Genomic DNA, 21,029 nt, shown 5'->3' on the forward strand with positions numbered 1-21,029 from the left:
AGTCAGGGAAGGTAGGGCGACTGGGGTTAAGTGACTTGCCCAAGGTCACATGGCTAGTTTGTTTTGTGTTAGGTGTCTGAGGCTGGATTTGAACTCAGGTCCTCCTGACTCCAGGGCCAGTGCTCTATTCACTGCACCACCTAGCTGTCCCTGTATATAAAATTTTTAAAAAATCAAAACAGACTCTAAATTCCTTGAGGAAAGAGATTATCTTCTACTGTTTTTTTTTTTTTATCACCCACAGTCCTTAATACAATTCAGAGTACACAATAAGTACTTGATAAATGCTCTTTGAATGAATGGAGTTAGAAGGGGAGAAGAGAAAAAGCAGGAAACTATCCACTATGGAACCAGTTCTGGGCTTCCTTCGTGGAACTGAGTTATATATAGGCTTCCTTAAGAGAAGCCTACTACATGGAAAATTGTTCCTTTTGAGGGGCAAAAGCCTAAAGCTATGTCCATAAAGGTAAAAAGCCCTATATCGATGTACTAGCAAAAAGTCCCACAACTATGTGGGCCACTGGTGCAAAAACAGAAATGTCAAAAACTTAATTCACTCCATGGTATATTTGGCTTATGAGTTACACATAGCATATCTATCCAAGAATGCCTTAGGTCAATTTGTATTTTTTAGTTCCTTTAAAAAATGCATTCTTAAAAAGTAACTTTAATGCAATGATCAGTAAGAAATACAAGCATCAAAATAGAAAAAAAGAATAATACTAAAGAGATAAAGGAAATAAGATATAAAGGAATTGTAACTATCCTTAGGCTGATAAAGCAGCTAACAATGTCTTAAAGTTCCTAAATGTTAAGGAATATCATGCTCTTATTTCATGTGGTAATAAATACAAGAAAAATAACTAAATATTATATCTTCTCAAGAAACATACTATACCATATCCTACATCGTAGAGAATTCAAAATAATGATTCTGGATTACCAAAGAAACACAGGTCCAATTCATCAGTTTTCAGAGAGAACATACCTTCAATGTGCTCCCTTATGAAGGGATCGTCCATGATGTTGCTGTGATTTGTTTTCAGAATCTTCTCAAATTCAGTGATGTCATTATTCTGATAGGCACTAAAAGAGGGAGGGGGAAAAAGGAAGGCTGAATTCTAACCTTCTCAAATGTAAATTAATTATACACAAAAACTGAAAATTCGAAGAGTTTGCCTGTCAACTCTAAAGTGCTAATACCTATATTACTGTATTCTTTAACTCAAGGGGAAAAAACCCCCCAATAATCATAGTATAATGAAAAAAATAACACTGAAGACTGAAGGGCTGAGTTTGAACCCTTACTTTCCAAATAAATAGCTTTATAATAATAGGCAAATGACAATATCTCTGGGCCTCAGTTTCATTATCTATAAAATGAGGGCGTAGGACAATATGATGTGTAAGGACTGGACATTTTATGGGCTAAACACATTCTCTGTCTTCCTTTCTTTGTTCCAGATTCTAAGTAAAATACTATTACTAGTATTTTAAAATAGTAAATAGTAAAATAGTATTTTTTCCTTAACTACTTGATTCTACTTACAGAAAGGACAATAAATGTTCTTTCCTTTTTGTTAGCTGCAAGCTATTAAAATGACCTTTGAAGACTTCAATTTATTTAGTCACAATTAAGAGCTGACTGTGACTTAGTATTTAGCACAATTCTTAAATTTGATGTTTCTAATTATGACTGTACTTTTATCTTAAGAATTATCACTGAAGCAATTCAAGATATGTACGTATATATTATTATATAGGAGTTAAATCTCCTTAAAAGAGGGTGCACCCTTGGGGCAGCTAGGTGGTGCAGGGAATAGAGCACCGGCCCTGGAGTCAGGAGGACCCAAGTTCAAATCCAACCTCAGACACTTAACACAAAATTAGTCGTGTGACCTTGGGCAAGTCACTTAACCCCAACTGCCCTACCTTTCCCCCTCCAAAAAGCCAGAAAAAAAAAGGGTGCACCCTCTGTGAAAGTTAGTCAGAAAGTATAGTGTCTTGTTTTTAATCTTTTAGGAAACCATTAACAGCTATGAAAACCTTTCCAAGTAAAACATCTGATTCTCTTGCTCCTAACCATGAAGTTCCATTGAGATCTGAAAGATGGAACATTATCGTAGCAATCATAAAAAAATTGCTGCCAAATGGGACACACGTACAAAGCAGAGAGTAGTGATGAAGTCCCTTACTGCAGAGAGCCAAAGGCCTATTTACAGTCATAATTTATTGAAGTGTATGTTGATACCAGTTCTGTCAGGCACTGCGTGAATCTTGCTAAAGGTGCTGAGAAGGAAGAAGCCAACCTTCTGGATATGGCACCACTGTCTGCTTTATACATATGTCATATTCATCAGCCATTCTGCACGACCTCTGCTGTACTTTCATCTGTTGGATCGCAATGTAACTTCATTTTAGGGAAAGCAGATTCAAGTGCTTCAACAGGAATTTTTTCCCTGTAGTCTGTTGCCAACTGATTAGGAAGATAAAATTAGGAAGCATTACTTTCTTACCTATCCAAAATGCATCATTTGAAACTATTATTATAGGACAGGATAATTAAGGAGCAGTAAAAACAAATATACATTTTAATGAGGAAATGTTTTCGTACTTTTTTTTAATCTTATGCAAAATCATAGGAACTTCTGTAGTGAATGTTACAAGTCATCATCATTAAAAAATCTGGTAGCTCTATAGGTTCATTACAACCAAATGTAAGGAAAGCTATAGTTTTTTAACTTAAAACATTTAAAAATAAAGCCTATCATTAACTCCATCTATTTTGCCAAAATAGGTTTTAAATTAAAATAGTAAAGGCCCTCACACTTAAGTTTTCTCAAGAAGTTTGGACTGAACACAGATAAGCCCTCTCATATAGTAGTGTAGTAGGAACATTGAATTAGGAGTCAGACATTTACCTTTTTAAGCCCAGTAGACTCTCATTGACAGTTTATAACCCCGTAGCTTTTACTTGCTTGTGTTACATGATATTGATTTGTACTCTATCTATAAGTGGTTAAAAAAAAACCCAAAACAACTATTTATTGTTGTTGTGTATACTGTTTTCTAGACTGTTTAAATCACTCTTCATCAATTCATATAGATCTTTTCATGCTTCTCTGTATTCATCACACACATCATTTCTTACAGCATAGTAATATTCTATTACATGCATGTACCACTATATATTTAGCCATTCCCCCACTGATGGGCATAGACTTTGTTTCCAATTCTTAACTATCACAAAAGATGCTGATATAAATATTTTGGAATGTATGAGGTCTTTTTTCTTATCGATGGCTTTCTTGGGTGTAAAAACTCAGGAATGAAGTCTCTGGTTCAAAGGGCACGGACATTTTATTCACTTTATTTGCATAATTCCAAACTGCTGTCCAAAATGGTTGTACCATTTCACAGCTCCATCAATAACATGCCTCTCTTAACACAACCTTTCCAATTGTTGTCATTTTTGCCAATTTGTAGGTTGTGAGATGAAACCTCAGGTTTCTTTTGATATACATTTCTCTTATTAGCGATTTGAAACACTTTTTCATGTGTCTGTGATTACTTTGCAGTTTTTCTTTTGAGAACTATTTGTTTATATCTTTTGGGGAAACTGTAAGTATTTATATGCCATTTCATGAATATGTCACTAGACTCCACAAATTCAATGGTGAATGGAGACAGCATCATGTAGTGGAAAGAGAGTTAAAGCTTAGAGATAAGGAGGATCATGGATTCATAACTTCTCTGACACTTAATAAGGAAGTGACCATGGAAAAAGTCACTTAACAATTTTGAGTCTCAATAGAGGAGTGCGGTGCCATAGAAAGAGCACTGAACATTGGTACTAGAAAAATAGGTTAAAATCTCAGCTTTAATGCTTACTGTCATTATGGGCAAATAACCTGAGACTCAGTTTCCCCAAATATAGGATAGAGTAACTCTTCACATATTCAATCAGCTGCCAAATACTATTATTTCTACCTCCATTACATCTTTTGTAGCCAAACCCTTCTCTTTAGACACACAGTCAACTCACTCAAGTTCAGGCCCTCATCACCTCTCTTGGATTAGTGTAATGGCCCCTTAATTATCTCCCTGGTTCAAATATTTCTCTACTTCAGGCCATCCAAAATGACAGTGCAGACTGTCCACGTCACTTCCCTAATAACTTAATCAACCCTAACGACCCCTTATTTCTTCTAGGATAACACATGAACTTCTATGTTTAGCCTTTAAAGTCCTTCATAATGTGGCCCCAACTTGTATGTTACTCCAATCCTGTCCTCTATGATTGAGACAAATGAACCATTTCTCTTCTTAACAAAAACTCCCATAATTTCATGTCTCAATTTCCTTTGCACTGGTTGTACTCCATATCTGGAAGATATTCCAAACTCCTCTACCTCACTAAATGCCTCTACTCCTTAAAGATGACACTTAAGAACAACCTTCTATATGAAGCCTTTTCTGATCCTCCCCAACTTTTAGTGTCCTCCTGTGGAAACTGCCTTGTCTTTAATCACTTTGTATAATTTGTATTTATTCTCTTTATTTACTTATACACATATTTCCTGTCTTCCTCATTAGAATGTAAATTCCTTGAGATTAGGGACTATCTAGCATATGTAAGTGCTTTAAAAAAAGTTGCTTGAATGATTTTAATATGCAGGTGGGAACTTGGGGTGAATGATAAGAAAAAAATGTTGTAAAATATGATTGAATATTAAGCAGTAAGAGAAAACAAAGACTTATAAACTACTCAAAAGTTAAAATCCAAGGGTACTTCAAGAAAAGAACCAGTACTTGTACTGCATATGGACAATGAGTGCAGCCTTAGAAGGGAGAGAATAGTAATAGTGTATGTGGGAAATTTCAATAACCCCAGATACAAAAATCCATCATTTTTACACTATTCTTTGAATGTTTTATGATAAACTGGAAATGGCACCAAGGAAAATAGCCACATCAGACCAAGTATACAGGGAGGAAATCAGTGCTGGAGATGGTAATTTAGAAGGGGTCAGGGGCTAATTCATAAAATATCTGAAAGAGGGGGCAATAACAAATGACTAGGTAAATATCACAAATTATCTTACTGTTGAAAATTAGCAATAAAGAGGCCATGAATAACTACTGACCCATTTACCTGTTTTTTCATCTCTATAAAATCTTTATGAGGATTTTCACTTATGAGAGTATCCTTGATGAAAACATGAGAAGGGAAGAAGCAGACCATGTCTGCACAATCATACAATTTACTGAAAAGTATAGTTAATGTAAGATCCCATTATACATATTGATTATAAAAATGCATTTGGTTTAGTACTGCAAAAGGTAGCCTTAAAGATTCCTTTCTCAAGATGCCTCCCATGCATAAATTAACATCATATAAGATTTTTTGATAGTTGAAAGGGCTGAGACAACATTTTTTTCTAATAATGTGCTGATTATCAATATCAAGCCAAATATAAAATAATAAGATGTACACTTGCAAAAGATGCTTGCTTCTATACTGGATGGCATCTAGCAATATTAAGTACAGAGTCCAAAATGGAGAAGAAATTCCATATGTATGACAAAATCCTTCAAATGTTCTTTTTTGCTGAGGGTATTCTCACTATATCAAGTCCCAGAATTCTAAAAAGAATGCTAGATTAAATCCATAATCACCCAAAGAGAAAATAATCAAGTGGATGAAGAGTATCTGTTATTGAGATTATAGCAACCTCACTGAACCAGTTCACTGGCAGGTATGAATGTATGTAGGCAGCTAGTGGTACAGTGCTGGGCCTGGAGTCTGGAAGACTCATCTCCTTAAGTTCAAATCTGAACTTAGACACTAGCAGTGTGACTCCAAGCAAGTTATTTAACCCTGTTTGCTTCATTTTCCTCATCTGTAAAATAAGCTGGAGAAGGAAATGGTAAACCAGTCCAGGCTCTTGGCCAAAAAAACAAAACCCCTCCCCCCCAAAAAAACCCCAAACCCAAATGGGAGTATGAAGAATTGGACAAGACTGATATGACTGAATGACAGTTAACGTGTGTGTATCTCTTGAATACACACTGCAGAAGGACAACTGTGGCACAGAATGAACAGGAGGAAGAGGGTGAGACTGACAGGTTCTAAATGGGGAAAATTCACAGTGCTTTCAATTATCCTGAGCTGCTCTATAAAATAAGATGGTTTTTTTTTTTTCCAAAATCTGCTTTCAAACCTCTAAGGAGGTAGACTGCTTATTTAGTAAAGAGTAAGGAATAACTGGATGGCTGGCCTGACTAATGCACTGGTAATCAGAAGAAATTAAAAAATCTAAAAGTCTCTCAGAAAGTTGAGCATATTATCTTTGAAGGCCTCTGTGGAGGGATCTGAAAAAAAAAATCATTAAAGATGGAAAGGTTGTGCTCTGCACTGGTGGAAGGAGTCACCACATCTATGAGATCACAGATGCACTAAATCATGATTTTTCATACAGTCTCAGGTTCTTCCATTACTGATTGATTTATAATAGGATGGCCTCAAAGCAATTCTATAACCCTTATTTTTCCACATGACATTTCCCTTTTTCCCTGTTTCCATTCCTGACTAATAAACTGTGATGGACAATCTAGGATACCAGACATTGGGAAACCAAAGGGTTCCCTTCCCCTTTATATTTAATGTAGTTACTTAAAAACCTCGGAGCCCTGACTGGTCTCCATAGGCAACGTTCATTCCTCTTTCCAAAGGCACTATCCCTATCTTCTTGGCATCTACAACTAAACTTAGGGGACTGTGGGTAGGGGTGGGGGAAGAAAGAGATTAGAAAATGAAGGGAAGGGAGGAATTCTTTATCACCCTTTGGGCCACCTTCTGTCTAATGAATCTTCAGTAATTTCTGAGCTTCTTAACCTCACTGAATTACAAATAAAGAAAACTAAATTTAAATAACAATTAAGTGTGAAATTGATCTAAATTGTGTAAGAGTTCTCTTTCCTACTAGTTGCTGGAAAAGGCCATTTGGAAAAAAAAAAGCTAAAAAGAATGAAATTACAATAGTGAGCATGTCAGTGCACATATACATATGTTTATAACACAGAAAGAGAAATGACTGCATAAAGAGATAATGAGAATGCCAAATTTTCAATGCAGAGCTTTAATAAGTACTTTTGGAAAAAAGCTTAAGCAGTTCCTTTAGCTCCTGGATAACTATTCATAACTGTTCATCTTGTCATAGGGTTACAAATACACTGGAGTAACAAGCAAATGCCCCTAAGTGCAAGCCTGCTCAATTTCTAATTAAGCTCAGTTTGATGAACTCAATTTAGGGAAAGTGGGAGGAAAATTGAATTTAAAGAGGAAAAAAAGAAAGAAATAGCTGAGTAGGTGGTATGCTGACTCTCTTCTCCATATGGACAACTAGATGGTCTTTTAATTTAAAACTTTACCAACCTTGTTCAAGGATAAATTACATCCCACTGTGCTTTAATTTTGTGGATGGGCAGCTGAGATCACTGTGTCAAAGACAAGAGAAGGAAGGAATAAAGTGGAAAAGAAATTTCTTTCTTCACCACAAAATGTATTGGGGGACATATTAGTAAAAATATAGGGTGTTTGTGACATCTATTTTTTTTCATTTAAATCAGTCATTTTGAACCAAATCATGGTCAGATTTGGGAATAAGCTAACCTCTTTGGTGAGGAAAGAAATGTGACAATGGATTTTGCAACAATAACTTTAAAAACATAGGCAACATCATCACTCAACAAGTAATATATACATAAAGGCTAACAAAGGAGATATTAATTTCAGAGAATATCATAACTAAGATCTAGGGAGTGCAGACAGAAATTTATCATGATTATTGTTCTCTAAAGGGAAAAGGAGGCTCAAGTATTTTAATACTGTTATTCTGGCATATTTAAGATTAAACAATTAAACTGTAAAACTGTGATTGCCACAAAAGATAAACATTTTAGTGTCAAGATGCTATTTTTAAAAGTGCTCTATTTAAATTCTTAACTAGCTGTTTTAAGTAAACTTTTCCAATTGAGAGGCAAAATCTTACCTTACTAAATTCGTCATCGCTAGAATCTCTGGATCATTTTTATACGGCTTTGCCTAAATATAATAAAAATACATATTAACTATATACATGTAGATATAAAGAAAGTGATAGTAATTTATTTTCCTAAGGGACACTTAGAAATAAGAACATGGTAAAGGACAATAAATACTATAATATAAACGTACCTCCTGAGAGTCAAATGGATTTATTCCCGATTTCATTAGCATGTTTGCTAAGACCAAATATTTTAAGCAAGTGGTTCGTCTGGGACTCCCTGATTCATCATAATTCTTGAATGCTTCAAAAAAATCAGTGTGAGCCTTCTCAAATTCACCTTCTCTTAAGTGCATTTTACCACCACATTCTGTGAAGGATAGAAAAAGAGAATGTGGGTCAAGATGGTGGAGTAGAAACATGACCTACCCCCGGCTACGGCTTCCACCTTCCCCAATCCATGTAAAAAGGGGACTCTAAACAAACTTTGGAGCTGCAGAACCCACAAAATGACACAGAGAAGCTAACCTCCCACTGAGGACAGCCTGGCAGCCGGACAGCTGAGCCCAGCCCCACACCCAGGGCTTTAGCCCCAGGGCAGGGCTGACCAGCCGCCAGCCAGAGGGACTCCAGATCAGCAGCAGCTGTGGCCATTTCCAGATTTAACAACACATAGATGCGAAAGGACAAAGTGAGAGGTCAGTGCAGTCTGGACCTTGGGACCCAGTAAGTGGGAGTGCGTGGCTTTTGCCCCCGGGGCAAGAAGCCACCGAACCTCCAGCAGAGCCAACCAGTGCCATGTGGAAGCTTCAGCTCCTGGCCTGCAGAGTGTAGGGGGACCAGGCACCAGTCTAAGGGGTCATCGCTCTTGCTTTAACCTGCTTGGATCTGGATTGCAGTCTAGGGTGGAGGTCCTGGGGTGTGAGTCCAGCTTGCCAGAGCGTGTGGAGACCTCAGAGAGGGCACCCATCTAATAATACCTCTGGCAGCTGAGAAAACCCCAGCATTTGGGACAAAAGCTCCCCTGTCTGATGGCAGAGTCCTACTGCGGCAAAAAGCCCAGGGGTCAAGTGACCAAGGGGCAACATGACCAGACAAAGGAAACAAAGCACACAGAAGATTCCAACATTAGACTCCTATTTTGGGGACAAAAAGGAGCAAAGCATGGAACAGGAGGAAGCCAGTGAAGTCAGAACTCGTGCACCAAAAGCTTCAAAGGAAAATACGAGCTGGTTACAGGCCATAGAGGACCTTAAGAAGCAGATAAGAGAAGTGGAGGAAAAACTGGGAAGAGAAATGAGAACGATGCAAGAAAATTACGAAATGAGGGTCAAACAGCCTGACTGAGGAAAATAACACCTTGAAAAACAGACTAACTCAAATGGCAAAAGAGGCTCAAAAAGGCAATGAGGAGAAGAATGTCTTAAAAAGCCAAATTTGCCAGATGGAAAAAGAATCTCAAAAGCTCACTGAGGAGAATCATTGCTTCAGAATTAGACTGGAGCAAATGGAAGCTAATGACTTTATGAGAAATCAAGATGCTGTTAAACAGATCCAAAGAAATGAAAGAATAGAAGGCAATGTGAAATATCTCATGGGAAAAACCACTGACCTGGAAATTAGATCCAGGAGAGAGAATTTAAAAATTATTGGACTACCTGAAAGCCATGATCAAAGTAAGAACCTAGAAATCATTCTCCAGGAAGTTCTCAAAGAAAACTGCCCTGATGTTTTAGAACCAGAGGGCAAAACAGAGGTTGAAAGAATCCACCAATCACCTCCTGAAAAAGATCCCCAAAAGAAAACTCCTAGGAATATTATAGCCAGGTTCTGGAATTCCCAGATTAAAGAGAGAATATTACAAACAGCCAGGAAGAAACAATTTGATATTGTGGAAACACAATCAGGATAACCCAGGAATTGGCAGCTTCTACACTGAGGGATCGAAGGGCTTGGAATGTGATATTCTGGAGGGCAAAGGAGCTGGGATTAAAACCAAGAGTCACCTACCCAGCAAAACTGAGTATCATGTTTCAGGGGAAAATATGGTCATTCAGTGGAATAGAGGACTTTCAAGCATTCTTGCTGAAAAAAACCAAAGTTGAATAGAAAATTTGACATTCAGATACAAGAAGCAAGAGAAGCATGAGAAGATAAACAGGGAAAAGAAATCATAAGGAACTTATCAAAGTTGAACTATTAACATTCCTACAAGGAAAAACAATAATTGTAACTTATAAAACTTTTCTCAGTAGTTGAAGGGAATAGAAATATGTATATGTATATGTCTATATATGAGGGTATATGGGCATATGAATACATATGTGAATATGTGTATATATATGTTTACAGGTATACATAGATAGAGGGCACAGGACCAATTTAACAGGAAGGGATGATACTTAAAAGGTGAAATTAAGAGGGGAGAGAGGAATATAATGAGAGGAGATGGGGAGAGACAGAATGGGGTAAACTATCTCATATAGAAGAGGCAAGAGAAAATGGTTACAATGGAGGGGAAGAATAGGAAGGCAAAAGGGAATGCGTCAACCTTATTCCCATTGAATTTGGCTTGGGGAGGGAATGAAATACACACTAAATAGGGTATCTCACCCTCCAGGAGAGTAGGGGGGGAAGGGAATGAAAGGGAGGATGATGGAAGGGAAAGCAGGCTGGGGGGGAGGGAATTTGGAAGCACCCGCTTTTGAAAAGGAACGGAATAAAAGTAGAGAACAGAACAAGTGGGAGGTGGGATAGGAGGGAGGGATGGATATATAGTCTGTCTTTTACAATATATGTACTGTGTTATTGTTTTGCATTAGACACACATGTACAACCTATACTGAACTGCTTATCTTCCCAGTAAGGGTGGGCGTCAAGGGAGGAAGGGAATGAATCTGGAATTCAAAGTTTGAAAATCAAATATTCATATATATATATATATATATGTATATACACACACACACACACACACACACACACACACACACATACACACTATTATTAATACTATTTTACATGTAATTGGGAAATAAAATATATAGGCACTGGGGCATAGAGATCCACTGGAAAAGTCAAAAGGGGTATGGGAGAAAATATAGGAGAGAGCAGATTGGAGGAGGGAATATCCTGTGGGACTGCTATTTTGGGATGGTGGGTAGGGGTAAAACGGGGAGAAAATTTGTAACTCAAAATCTTGTGGAAATGAATGATATAAATTAGAAGTTAATAAAGCATTTGAAAAAGAAAAAAAAACCTCTAATAAAAAAAAAGAAAAAAGAGAATGTGCTGAGTATATATTCACAAGAGTGAAAACTGTCTCACATTTACAAGGAATATATTTCAGTGCCACGTTGTAGGTCATTTAATTCAATATATTGAATAGTGTTCTCAGTGTGCTCATTTTTATTAAAAAATAAAACAGATCTCTTCCTTTTAGGCAGTTGACAAGAGGAAACCATCAACTTGCCATCTTTGCCCACTCACCCACAGCCTAAGTAGTAAAGGAGTTTTCTTTGAATTTTCAGGTTATCATATATTCAGTTTGGGGTAAAAGTGAGTTGGTAAAAACTTTACAGGATAAAAAAATATAATTTAAAATTCATTTCAAAACCAACCACTTTACTGACCATGAACTATTACATTGCATATATGATATGTTTTTGTTTGGTCGTTTCAGTCATGTCCCACTCTTTGTGACCTCATATGGGGTTTTCTTGGCAAAGATAATGGAATGGTTTGCCATTTCCTTCTCTATATATACAAGATACTGACAGAATATATTTACTGTCAATAAAATAATTTACCAGTTATATATAATAATTACATTTTATAGCACTTACTATGTTCAAGAAATTGTTCCAAGTGCTTTACAATTATTATCTCATTTGATAGCCACAGAGAACCCTGGGAGACAAGTGCTGTTATTGCCCTCATTTTACAAATAAGGAAACTGAGGTAAAAGAGGTTAAATTACCTGCCCAAATTCAGACAGCTAAAAAGTGTATGAGGCTAGATTTGAACTCACGTCTCTCCTAACTCCAGGCCTATTGCTCTATCTACTGGGCCAGCTAGCTGCCCTATATTTTACATTAAATGTTTTGAGAGTTCTACTGTTTTCTTCAAAAGAGCCCTTCTTACTTACCTCTAATGACACCCATGATCAGTGGATGGGGGATGGCCGATTTGATGTGCAGTGACTGTTCATACAATGCTTTAAGTTTTTTGTTATTTTTCTGTGCTGTATACATTTGAATTTCTAACGCATAGATTTCCAATAATTGTGTACCCTTTTTAAGGTCATCTTCTCCATCATCCGTCTAGGAAAGAGAGTATTTTTAGTGTGACAAACTTAATTTAAAAAACCATATATGTATAGTTTCAACTGAAAATAGTTATATATCAAATGTTTATTTTTAAGTCTGTAATTTGAAGCTCAGAACTTATTTCCCTTCTGAACCTGTTTTAGGTGAATTTAGCTTCCCCAACTAGACCATAAAAGCCTTTTTTAACCCATAATTTAGCAGAAATACAGTACATTACTATCTATGGATTAAATTAAGAAATTTTAAACTAGTCGTGGAACATAACTCTCCATTTATAACATTACATTTGCAAGGAATATGCTGCAAATGCTAATTTAGAATATGATGATTTGGAAAACATATTATTTCACCCTCTTTATTGCCACTGGTCAAGTGTAAAGAAGGGAACCGGTGCAACTGTCAGCTTCTAGTTACCTGCTGAGAAGGAACTCCTCTACTATAGTTGCAAAGGAGTTCCTTGGCCAACATAAAGAATTACATGTAGGGAAAGACTATTTAGATTGTGCTTTTGTATCTTGAAGCTATATTTTTCAAAATAATGTATGTAAAACACATCAATAAAAAGAGTATTTACGAGCAGATACTCAAAAATCAATGTTTATATTTTATTTTAGCATCTTTAGCCTCTATCTAAAAGACTTTTTAAAGAGATCTGGCCTAAACCTGTCAGCTGAACCACCATGTGAGTCTAATAAACGAAGTGTAAAAGATATGTGCACATTCAGGTTGACCCAATTGCTTCCACAACATAATCACAAAACAGTATCAAATGTTAGGATGGTATTTGCAATACACAAAAGACTTGTTCTTGTTTACATGTCTTGAAATAAATGCTAAAATTTCCCCAAAGGCGCATTTACAAGACTTTATTTTGTAGCTTTTGTTCCCTTTAAGTATTTAATAAGACATTTCCTGTAAGCAGATCTACACACTCCCCTCTCTCCACGTCTATGGTGACCTCTCTACTATTTCAATTTCACTTTCACATTGGAACAAATATCCTTTCTGATGAAGGCCAGACTAAAATTTATCATGAAAAACACTGAATAGCCTAGAAGTAAATTAAATAATTTTTGTGACGTTATGAAAAACAGTGAAAAAAATGATAGATGGTGGGCTTACCCAATAATTTTCCAAGTGTGGTCTAACTGACTTTACTTTTAGGAAAGAAGAGCTACCCATTCTTTTTTTCTCCTAATAAGTTTTTCTTCTTCTCGGAAAATACTGGAAGTCCCTAGAAGAGCTTTTGAAGTGTGTAATAAGGTATCTTTGATAAAAACTCTAACCAAACAAATATTTGACAACTAAGAGGAACAGATGGAGAAAATTTTTTGAGTTCTGAAACAGATTCTACTCTCAACTAGAATTTGTATTTTGGCTTAACAAATTAAAGGAAAAAAACCTGAGGTTATGCACAACTTACGCTTTTAATTTACAAATATTTTCTGTTAAAAAAAATTTTTTTTTGCTTTTTTGGAGGGGGAAGGTATGGCAATTGGGCTTAAGTGACTTGCCCAACATTACATGGCTAGTAAGAATTAAGTGTCTGAGGCCGGATTTGAATTCAGGTCCTCTTGACTCTAGGGCCCATGCTCTATTCACTGTGCCACCTAGCCACCCCTAAAAATATTTTTTAATGTTTTTTAGTATCATTATTATTTGCTTTTGACTTTCCTTCCCCTGGTCTGAAATAGAACCCTCTGTAACAAATTGGTACAATCAAACAAAAAAAAAAATCCATATAATGTCTATGTCTGGCATGTTTTATCATCAGCCCTCCGAATTTATCTCTTCACTGTGCGAGGTTTAGCCATTTTAACTTTGCAAAAATTTATTGTCATATTACAAAGCAATGAAAAATTCTCCTTTTAATCAGAAGGTTCTTAAATTGAGATCTATGGTTAACATGGATTAAGTTAGGAATGCTAAGATATAATGGGGATATCTATGACTTCTGCCTTATGCAATCTTACAGATCTGAATTCCAAATACTCATATCCAAGTAGTTTCATTGGAGTTTACATTTATATGAGATTAAATAAGCATTAATACTATGTAGACAATTAAAACTAACAATTTATAACTCAACTTCTAAGTACCCTGTTTTCGGTGACATATAAGAAACTATGGCATAGATTTGATCTTTCCTTTTTTTCCAAGGTGGAAAGACGTATTTTTAAAATTTATATTTCTTTTAGGAAACTTAGCAATATACAAGATTTTTAACCTGTGCATAATTGTTTTTATTCTTGGAAATGCAGGTATTTCTTGTACTTATTCAATTTTTTTAATAAATATATATTTGTATATATGGAAAGAGAAAATGATGGATGCTACCTGGCATGACTGATGCAACTGGCGCAAAATTTTTTGAAGTTTTCCATATTCTTCTCGTTCTAGATATAATTTTCCAAGCTGTAAGAAAGCAAAGTCTTTAAAACCATTTAATTTGTAAATTTTGAAATGAGAGGTTTGCATCTTTAGCACATACAATGCCAAAACAATTAACTTTAAATATTACCTTTGTGTTTGTCTTAAACCACAGCCTATCATTCTTAGCGTCTTTCAGAGCTTCCAGTGTCGTTTCATAGAATTCCTGCAGTAAATCCATCTGACATAAAAAATCAGAATTCTATAATTGTAAACAGCAAATTTATACCTGTTAATAGTTAATCTGAACAAACTAAAAGTGCATGTTTGAATTTTTAATACACAAAAGATACAGTATTCTGTATCTTATTGAATGCCTGCTTATATACAGTAAAAACTAATGAAATTTATGTGCAAGCAGCCTCCCACTTGTGACTTAATTATATTTTATGACATCATTCTATTAAAGTGGGCTGCCTACAATTTGAAAAGTATTTATTAGTCACGAAAGATACTTAGGTCGCTAGGGCAATCCATAAAAAGCTTATTTCACTTATAATGTAACTGTGAGCTAAACTACAGTATTAAGAAACACTACAGGTTTTATTCTGTTAATAATGTTCATCTTCTATCCCCATCACATATATTTTACTCGCCAGGTAAAAGGTAAGAAAAATGAGATAGCCATCCTATACAAAAATAGTCAATGACAGAGGGACTGAAAAAGGTAATATGGCAATAAAGCTTCAGAGAGCTCTCTACTAAATGGAGAAGTAGAAGCATTGGCAAGGGGGACGTCTGTTAAATTATCAATTTGATTGATTCCCTACCCCCTGCCCCCCAAAGGGACCAGCTGTTTCCATGTCAGAAGAAAGCATTATGGCTATTGCATGTGTGCCTGCATTTCACGTCTGGTCAGATTTGAATCATTAAAATTCTAAGAAGTCCGGTTATAAAAGGTAGAAAGGCTTGAAATGCCACTAAATTGTATATGTATGTATGTATGTGCCTTCTGCCAACTATAGCATCACAACCCAAAATGTAACAATGCACATAGTGAATAAACACATTTTTTCACCTTTCAAAGTCAATTATTTCTCTACCCAAAAATGAGTATATAAATAGATTTATTGTAACACAAAATAAATAAAAGAGCAAACTGATTAAAATTTAAGGCTATTTTGCTTAGACTAAAAAAAAAAAAAAGCCTCACTAACCTGAAATTGTAACAAGAACCAAACATCAAATCCAAACTGACAGAATGTCAGATATGGAAGGTATTTCAAAGGCCTAACCAAACCTCAACAAAAAGTCCCTCAACATTCCCAACAAGCTAATCCAAACTCTCCTTAAAGACCACTAATAAGGAGAACCCCCACCTACCAAAACCAATTCATTCTACTTTTCAAACATTTTACTTGTCAGCAAGTGTCTCCTTATTGTTAACTCTTCATCTGCCCATTTGCAAATCTATCCTTTCTTTGGTCCTAGTTCTGACCACTGGGGTCAAGCAGAAATGATTCTAATCCCTCTTTAACACGAATGTTCTTCAAATATCTGAACAGTGATATCATGTCTCCCCTAACCTGTTGCTTCCTTAAGTTTAACATTATCATATTCCCAATTCCTTCAATTCATCTTCATATATGGCAGGGTCTCAAGGCTACTCACCATCTTGATCACCATTCTCTAAACTCACTTCAATTTTAAAATAGCATCCAAAACTGAACATAATACTCCAGATGTCATCTGATCAGAAAAAAAATACAACGTGACCACTATCACTTCCCTTATTCTGGGTATTACTGCATTAACTTTCCTGGCAGTTAGGTAGCACTGTTCTCTCATTATGAATGTGTAGTACACCAAAATCCTCAGATCTCTCTCAAATGAACTATATCTGAACCATATGGCAAAACTGATTTTCTGAAGCAAGTTTAAGGAACCTTTTTGGACCTCAGTTTCCTTAACTGTAAAATGAGCAGTTTAAACTAGATTTGGAATTAGATCTCTTTGGAAGGAGAGATATGGTTTTACATTAAACTTTACTATCAATTGTCCTGACCTAACAAGATCTTTTTAGAGCCTTATTCTGAAATTCAATTTGTTAGTTATCCCTTCTGGCTATGTCATCTGGAAATTTTACAAACGTATCTATATCTACTATTTCACTGGAAATGTTAAACAGCAAAAGACCAAGAGCAAATCCCTGGGAAATTCTATTTAAGATTTCTCTCCAAGTTGATATCAAATCACGAATGACTACTTTTAAAATCCAGTCATTTTACCAGTTCTATATCCATACAATTTTACTAGTCTAGGCCACATCACTCCATCTAGTCCACAAGGACACCACGACAACATTCCTTTGACCTAGTCAAAAAGGAAATGAGGTTAGTCTGTCATGACCTGGTCTTGATGAAATTCTGCCAGTTTATGGTGATTCCCTATTTCATTTTTAACATGGTAAACTATCTCAACATTTTAGAGTACAGCTAGGAACTGAAATCTAGCTGATAGGGCTTATTCTTGCAAAATACCATTCTTCACTTTTGAAAACTAAATACATTTGATCTTCTCTAGTCCTGCAAAACCCACTGATAGTGGCTTAGTATTTGTCACTTTTCTGGCCCCTGAGAGGTGGCTCATTTGGGCCAAATAACTTGAATTCATCAAAGGTAGTTAGGTACCCTTTTATTATCTACCTACTTATTTTGGATTTTGCCTCCATATTATCAATTTTTGTGTTGTCCTTTCTAATAAAATAAAATAAATAAAATAAAGTAAAATAAATTAAAAAAAAAATTATTTTGGACAGAGAAAAGAGAAGTCCTGATTTCTTTCATCTATTGCCACTGTGCCATTCAGCCAAAATAATGGTTCTATCCCTTCCTTTGATCCCCTTCCCTCCAATACTTTTTTTCTCAATCCTTGTTTCCCTTCTTAGTCATCACCAGATCCAGTATATTCTGAGGTTGAGAATTACTGATATGACCCTTACAGGGCCATTCCATGATTTCTATTTATCTTCTGTTATTTAACCTTGCTTCCATCTTCTACAATCTTTTGCCTGGTGAATTTCCTATGCAACTACATTGTTCTACTTAAACAGTCCCTCCTTTTCTTTTTTTTTTTTTAAAGCAACTGGGGTTCAGTAACTTGTTTAAGGTTACATGGCCAATTATTTATGGGTGTGGTGCTAAGTATCTGAGCCCGGATTTGATCCCAGGTCATCCTGACACTGGGGCCAGTGCTTTTACTCACTAAGCCACCTGGCCACCCCTTCCTTTTCTTTCTTAATAGATTTATTTTTATGTCAACTCTTTTGTATACAGTAACTTCTTTGCATTCACCTAGCCACTTCCTAGTGTGGATTGTTGTCACCTCTCGGCTAGACTATGGCAACAGCATTCTTACTGGTTTCCTTGCTTTCTTTCTCTTCTCTAATTTGTCCTTCATAAAGCTGTCAAATTGATATTCCTAAAACACAGATCTGACAAAGTAACTCCCTTTCCTCAAAAATCACTGGTGGCTCTCTATTGCTTATAAACTAAATTATAAAATCCCTTCATCCAAAATCTGGCCCCAATCTACTGCTGAGTTTTATTTTATATTACTCACTCCACGTACATCCTTTTCTATTTAGATTGTCCTGCTATCTGTTCTCCATACCTAACATTCTACCTCCCACCCATGCATCTGTATACGCACTGATCCCCAAGACTGAAGTGAACTTCCCTTTTTACCTCTATTGCTGGGAACTCCTGTGCTCCCTTAAAGCATGGTTCAGATGTTAACCTCCTACACAAGAACTTGCCTGACTTTCCTCCAGATGTTAGTTAGGTCATGGAGAGTCAAACACAACTGAAACTACTGAAGAACTACAAAAATTACTCTCCACATATACCATACTCCAGCTAAATTTGACACTCTTCTTTCCTCTGTACACTACCTATGCTTTCTTTTTTCCCTGCCTTTGTTAAAATTATTATTCTCTAAAAGAGAAAGGTCTTTAAAAACTCAACTAGAAAGCCATTTCCTCCAAGATGCTTTCAACCCAAAGGATGGCATTCCCCTACTGGCCTTCACCAAGCACTATGCCTGATCCCTCTGAATTACTGCTGTGTGTTACATCCTTGTATTTATTCACTTTTTGCCATGTCTTGGATTTATTTTGTATATAACTATACGTTTTGTTTATTATTATTGTCTCAACAAAATGTAAGCCCCTTGAGGGAAAACAATGTCCTTTTTGTTTTTGTATCACAAGTGCCTACCACAAAGTGGGCCATTAATCTGCTGACTGATATCCCTCTACTAGATTATAAACTCCCTAAGAAAGGGGTTGGTGTCTCATTTGATCTTTGTATCTCCCAAAGAACCTAGTATAATGCCCTTGCACACAGTGATGCTTAAAAAAATGTTTGCTGAATTTAATTAATGAATATAATTGTTCAGTGATATCTCTAGGTATAGATTTTTTTAAAAATGTGCGAAGTCACTGGAAACAACAGAAATGTAGGTGAGTACCGAGATGGAAAAAACTGAAGCTAACCTGTTTGGAAGTAGAGATATAATCAAGAATAGAGTTAATAGACTTTTCGGAATAATTCCTTGTGACTGCACTCCGAATGTAGGTCAATAGTTGTTTATATCTATTCATCATTTCTGGATAATTTGTCTGTGAAGAAAAAGACACAAGATCTTGTTTTAAAATACTCTGGATAATCTTATTAGATGCATTTTACTAATTAAAACACAAGAGTTTAAGTAATTACATAGTTAAAAGTCACAAATATTTTAGAGAAATGCACAGTTAAGGATATTATAAAAGTAAATTTGAAACAACATACTTAGGTCACTAAATCCAAGTTAAATGTGACTAGACTCCAAAATAAAAATGGTGGTGAAAAACTTGATAGTATTCTAAATCTTAGATTCTATTCTTTAAAACTTTTATATTTCTACTACAACAGGAATACATAACAAAAAGAACCCTCAAAATTCAAAGCAATGGTCTTAAAAGTTTGGAACAAAAGTTCTTAATTAATGTCTCTCACAATACTTTGTAGAAGACCAATTTCTTAAAATATCCTAATTATCAGGGAGATTTTGACACTATACATTTAACATGGGGAAGAAGTTTTTCATTAATAGCTATGAATTTTCCCTCTAAACACCGACAATAGCTTTTACCTACAAACTTGTACCACCCTCATGAAAACCACAAAGTACAAGAACTAAAGATGCCTTGAACCTCACACATCAGTTTCAATGCCCTAAAAAGTTTTAATCTTACTTGATGCTTGTTTGATAATAGCTAATTAGTCTTCAGAGAGTATACCACCCAGAACTATTTGCATTGTACTTCATGGCTCTGAAAAGTAGCATGGCACAATAGAGAGAGAGAGAGAGATGGCCTCAGTAAGAAGACCTGGGTTCAAGTCCTGCCTCTAATACATGCTGCTTGTGTAACTTTGGCTGAATCACAACTTCTCAATGCTCTGAACAAATCTCTAAGACTATAATTTGCAGAGATGGTGCCAACCTGCATTGGTAAAGAGAGTTTCCTTACGTGGGGTTTCCTATACCAATAAATTCATAGGTCTAGTCTCTACATGATTCTTCAAAGAATTAAATGCCTTTAATATCTAAAGAAATTAATCTTTAGATTTTTGGTAAGTTTTTTGGTGGGTAGGTCTTTCCAGCAAAGGAGAACTCTTCCATGAACCCCTCAAATTATACAATGCAGACAACTTATAAAGTTAGTTCTTGCTATCTAGCCCCATTTTCCCTTTGTAGTTCTAGGACTCTTTATTTTTCTTGGGCTCTACCTTACACACCTCATCTAAGAGCAAGTATATAAACAAGATATTATGCTTTCTGTCCTTCTCAAATGTAAAGTTCATTTAGGTATTATCCATTCTAAAGATCTCTGAATGATAAATTTCTTTATAGTCAGTTAAACCAAATCAATATCAAATTTCTGAAAAAAAAAATGCCATTAAATTTTCTCTTAATCAGAAGTGAGATTAACTAATGATATTAACTTCCCTGACTTCTCTTTCAAAAAGTTATTTCCTATGTACACATCAAAATCCTGCAAGAATCCCTGAAAGATATAACAGAGCTCCTTTACAGCACTATGATTATTAAAACCAGGTCAGGTATAAAATAGGAAGATAAATGCCAGCTAAAGGTGATTTTCATTTTTGTAGAAGAGATCTAAAGCACTGTCTGAGGTGAAGACGGATTCTCTATAGAATAAGGGTTCTTAACTTTTCTT

At 35.7% G+C, this 21,029-nt stretch overlaps 1 protein-coding gene across 2 annotated transcripts in view; it reads right to left on the reverse strand.

The window, feature by feature from the left end:
* COPS2 (COP9 signalosome subunit 2) overlaps positions 1 to 21,029 on the reverse strand; it is a 58,933-nt gene that overhangs the window by 2,525 nt on the left and 35,379 nt on the right. Inside the window, exons 4-10 of one of the 2 annotated variants that reach the window (XM_069098015.1) lie at positions 19,299 to 19,424; positions 14,895 to 14,984; positions 14,711 to 14,788; positions 12,193 to 12,367; positions 8,240 to 8,418; positions 8,055 to 8,107; positions 989 to 1,086 (exon numbers count right to left, since the gene is read on the reverse strand). In XM_069098015.1, coding sequence (XP_068954116.1) covers positions 989 to 1,086; positions 8,055 to 8,107; positions 8,240 to 8,418; positions 12,193 to 12,367; positions 14,711 to 14,788; positions 14,895 to 14,984; positions 19,299 to 19,424 — 799 coding nt within the window. Of the gene's footprint in view, positions 1 to 988; positions 1,087 to 8,054; positions 8,108 to 8,239; positions 8,419 to 12,192; positions 12,368 to 14,710; positions 14,789 to 14,894; positions 15,006 to 19,298; positions 19,425 to 21,029 lie in introns of both variants that reach the window. The other variant, XM_069098014.1, reaches the window with a different exon arrangement.

The sequence above is a fragment of the Petaurus breviceps genome, unplaced genomic scaffold (assembly GCF_028583685.1).
Source record: "Petaurus breviceps papuanus isolate PSGF00001 unplaced genomic scaffold, PetGlider_PUasm1.0 37, whole genome shotgun sequence".
NCBI classification, from domain to species: domain Eukaryota; kingdom Metazoa; phylum Chordata; class Mammalia; order Diprotodontia; family Petauridae; genus Petaurus; species Petaurus breviceps.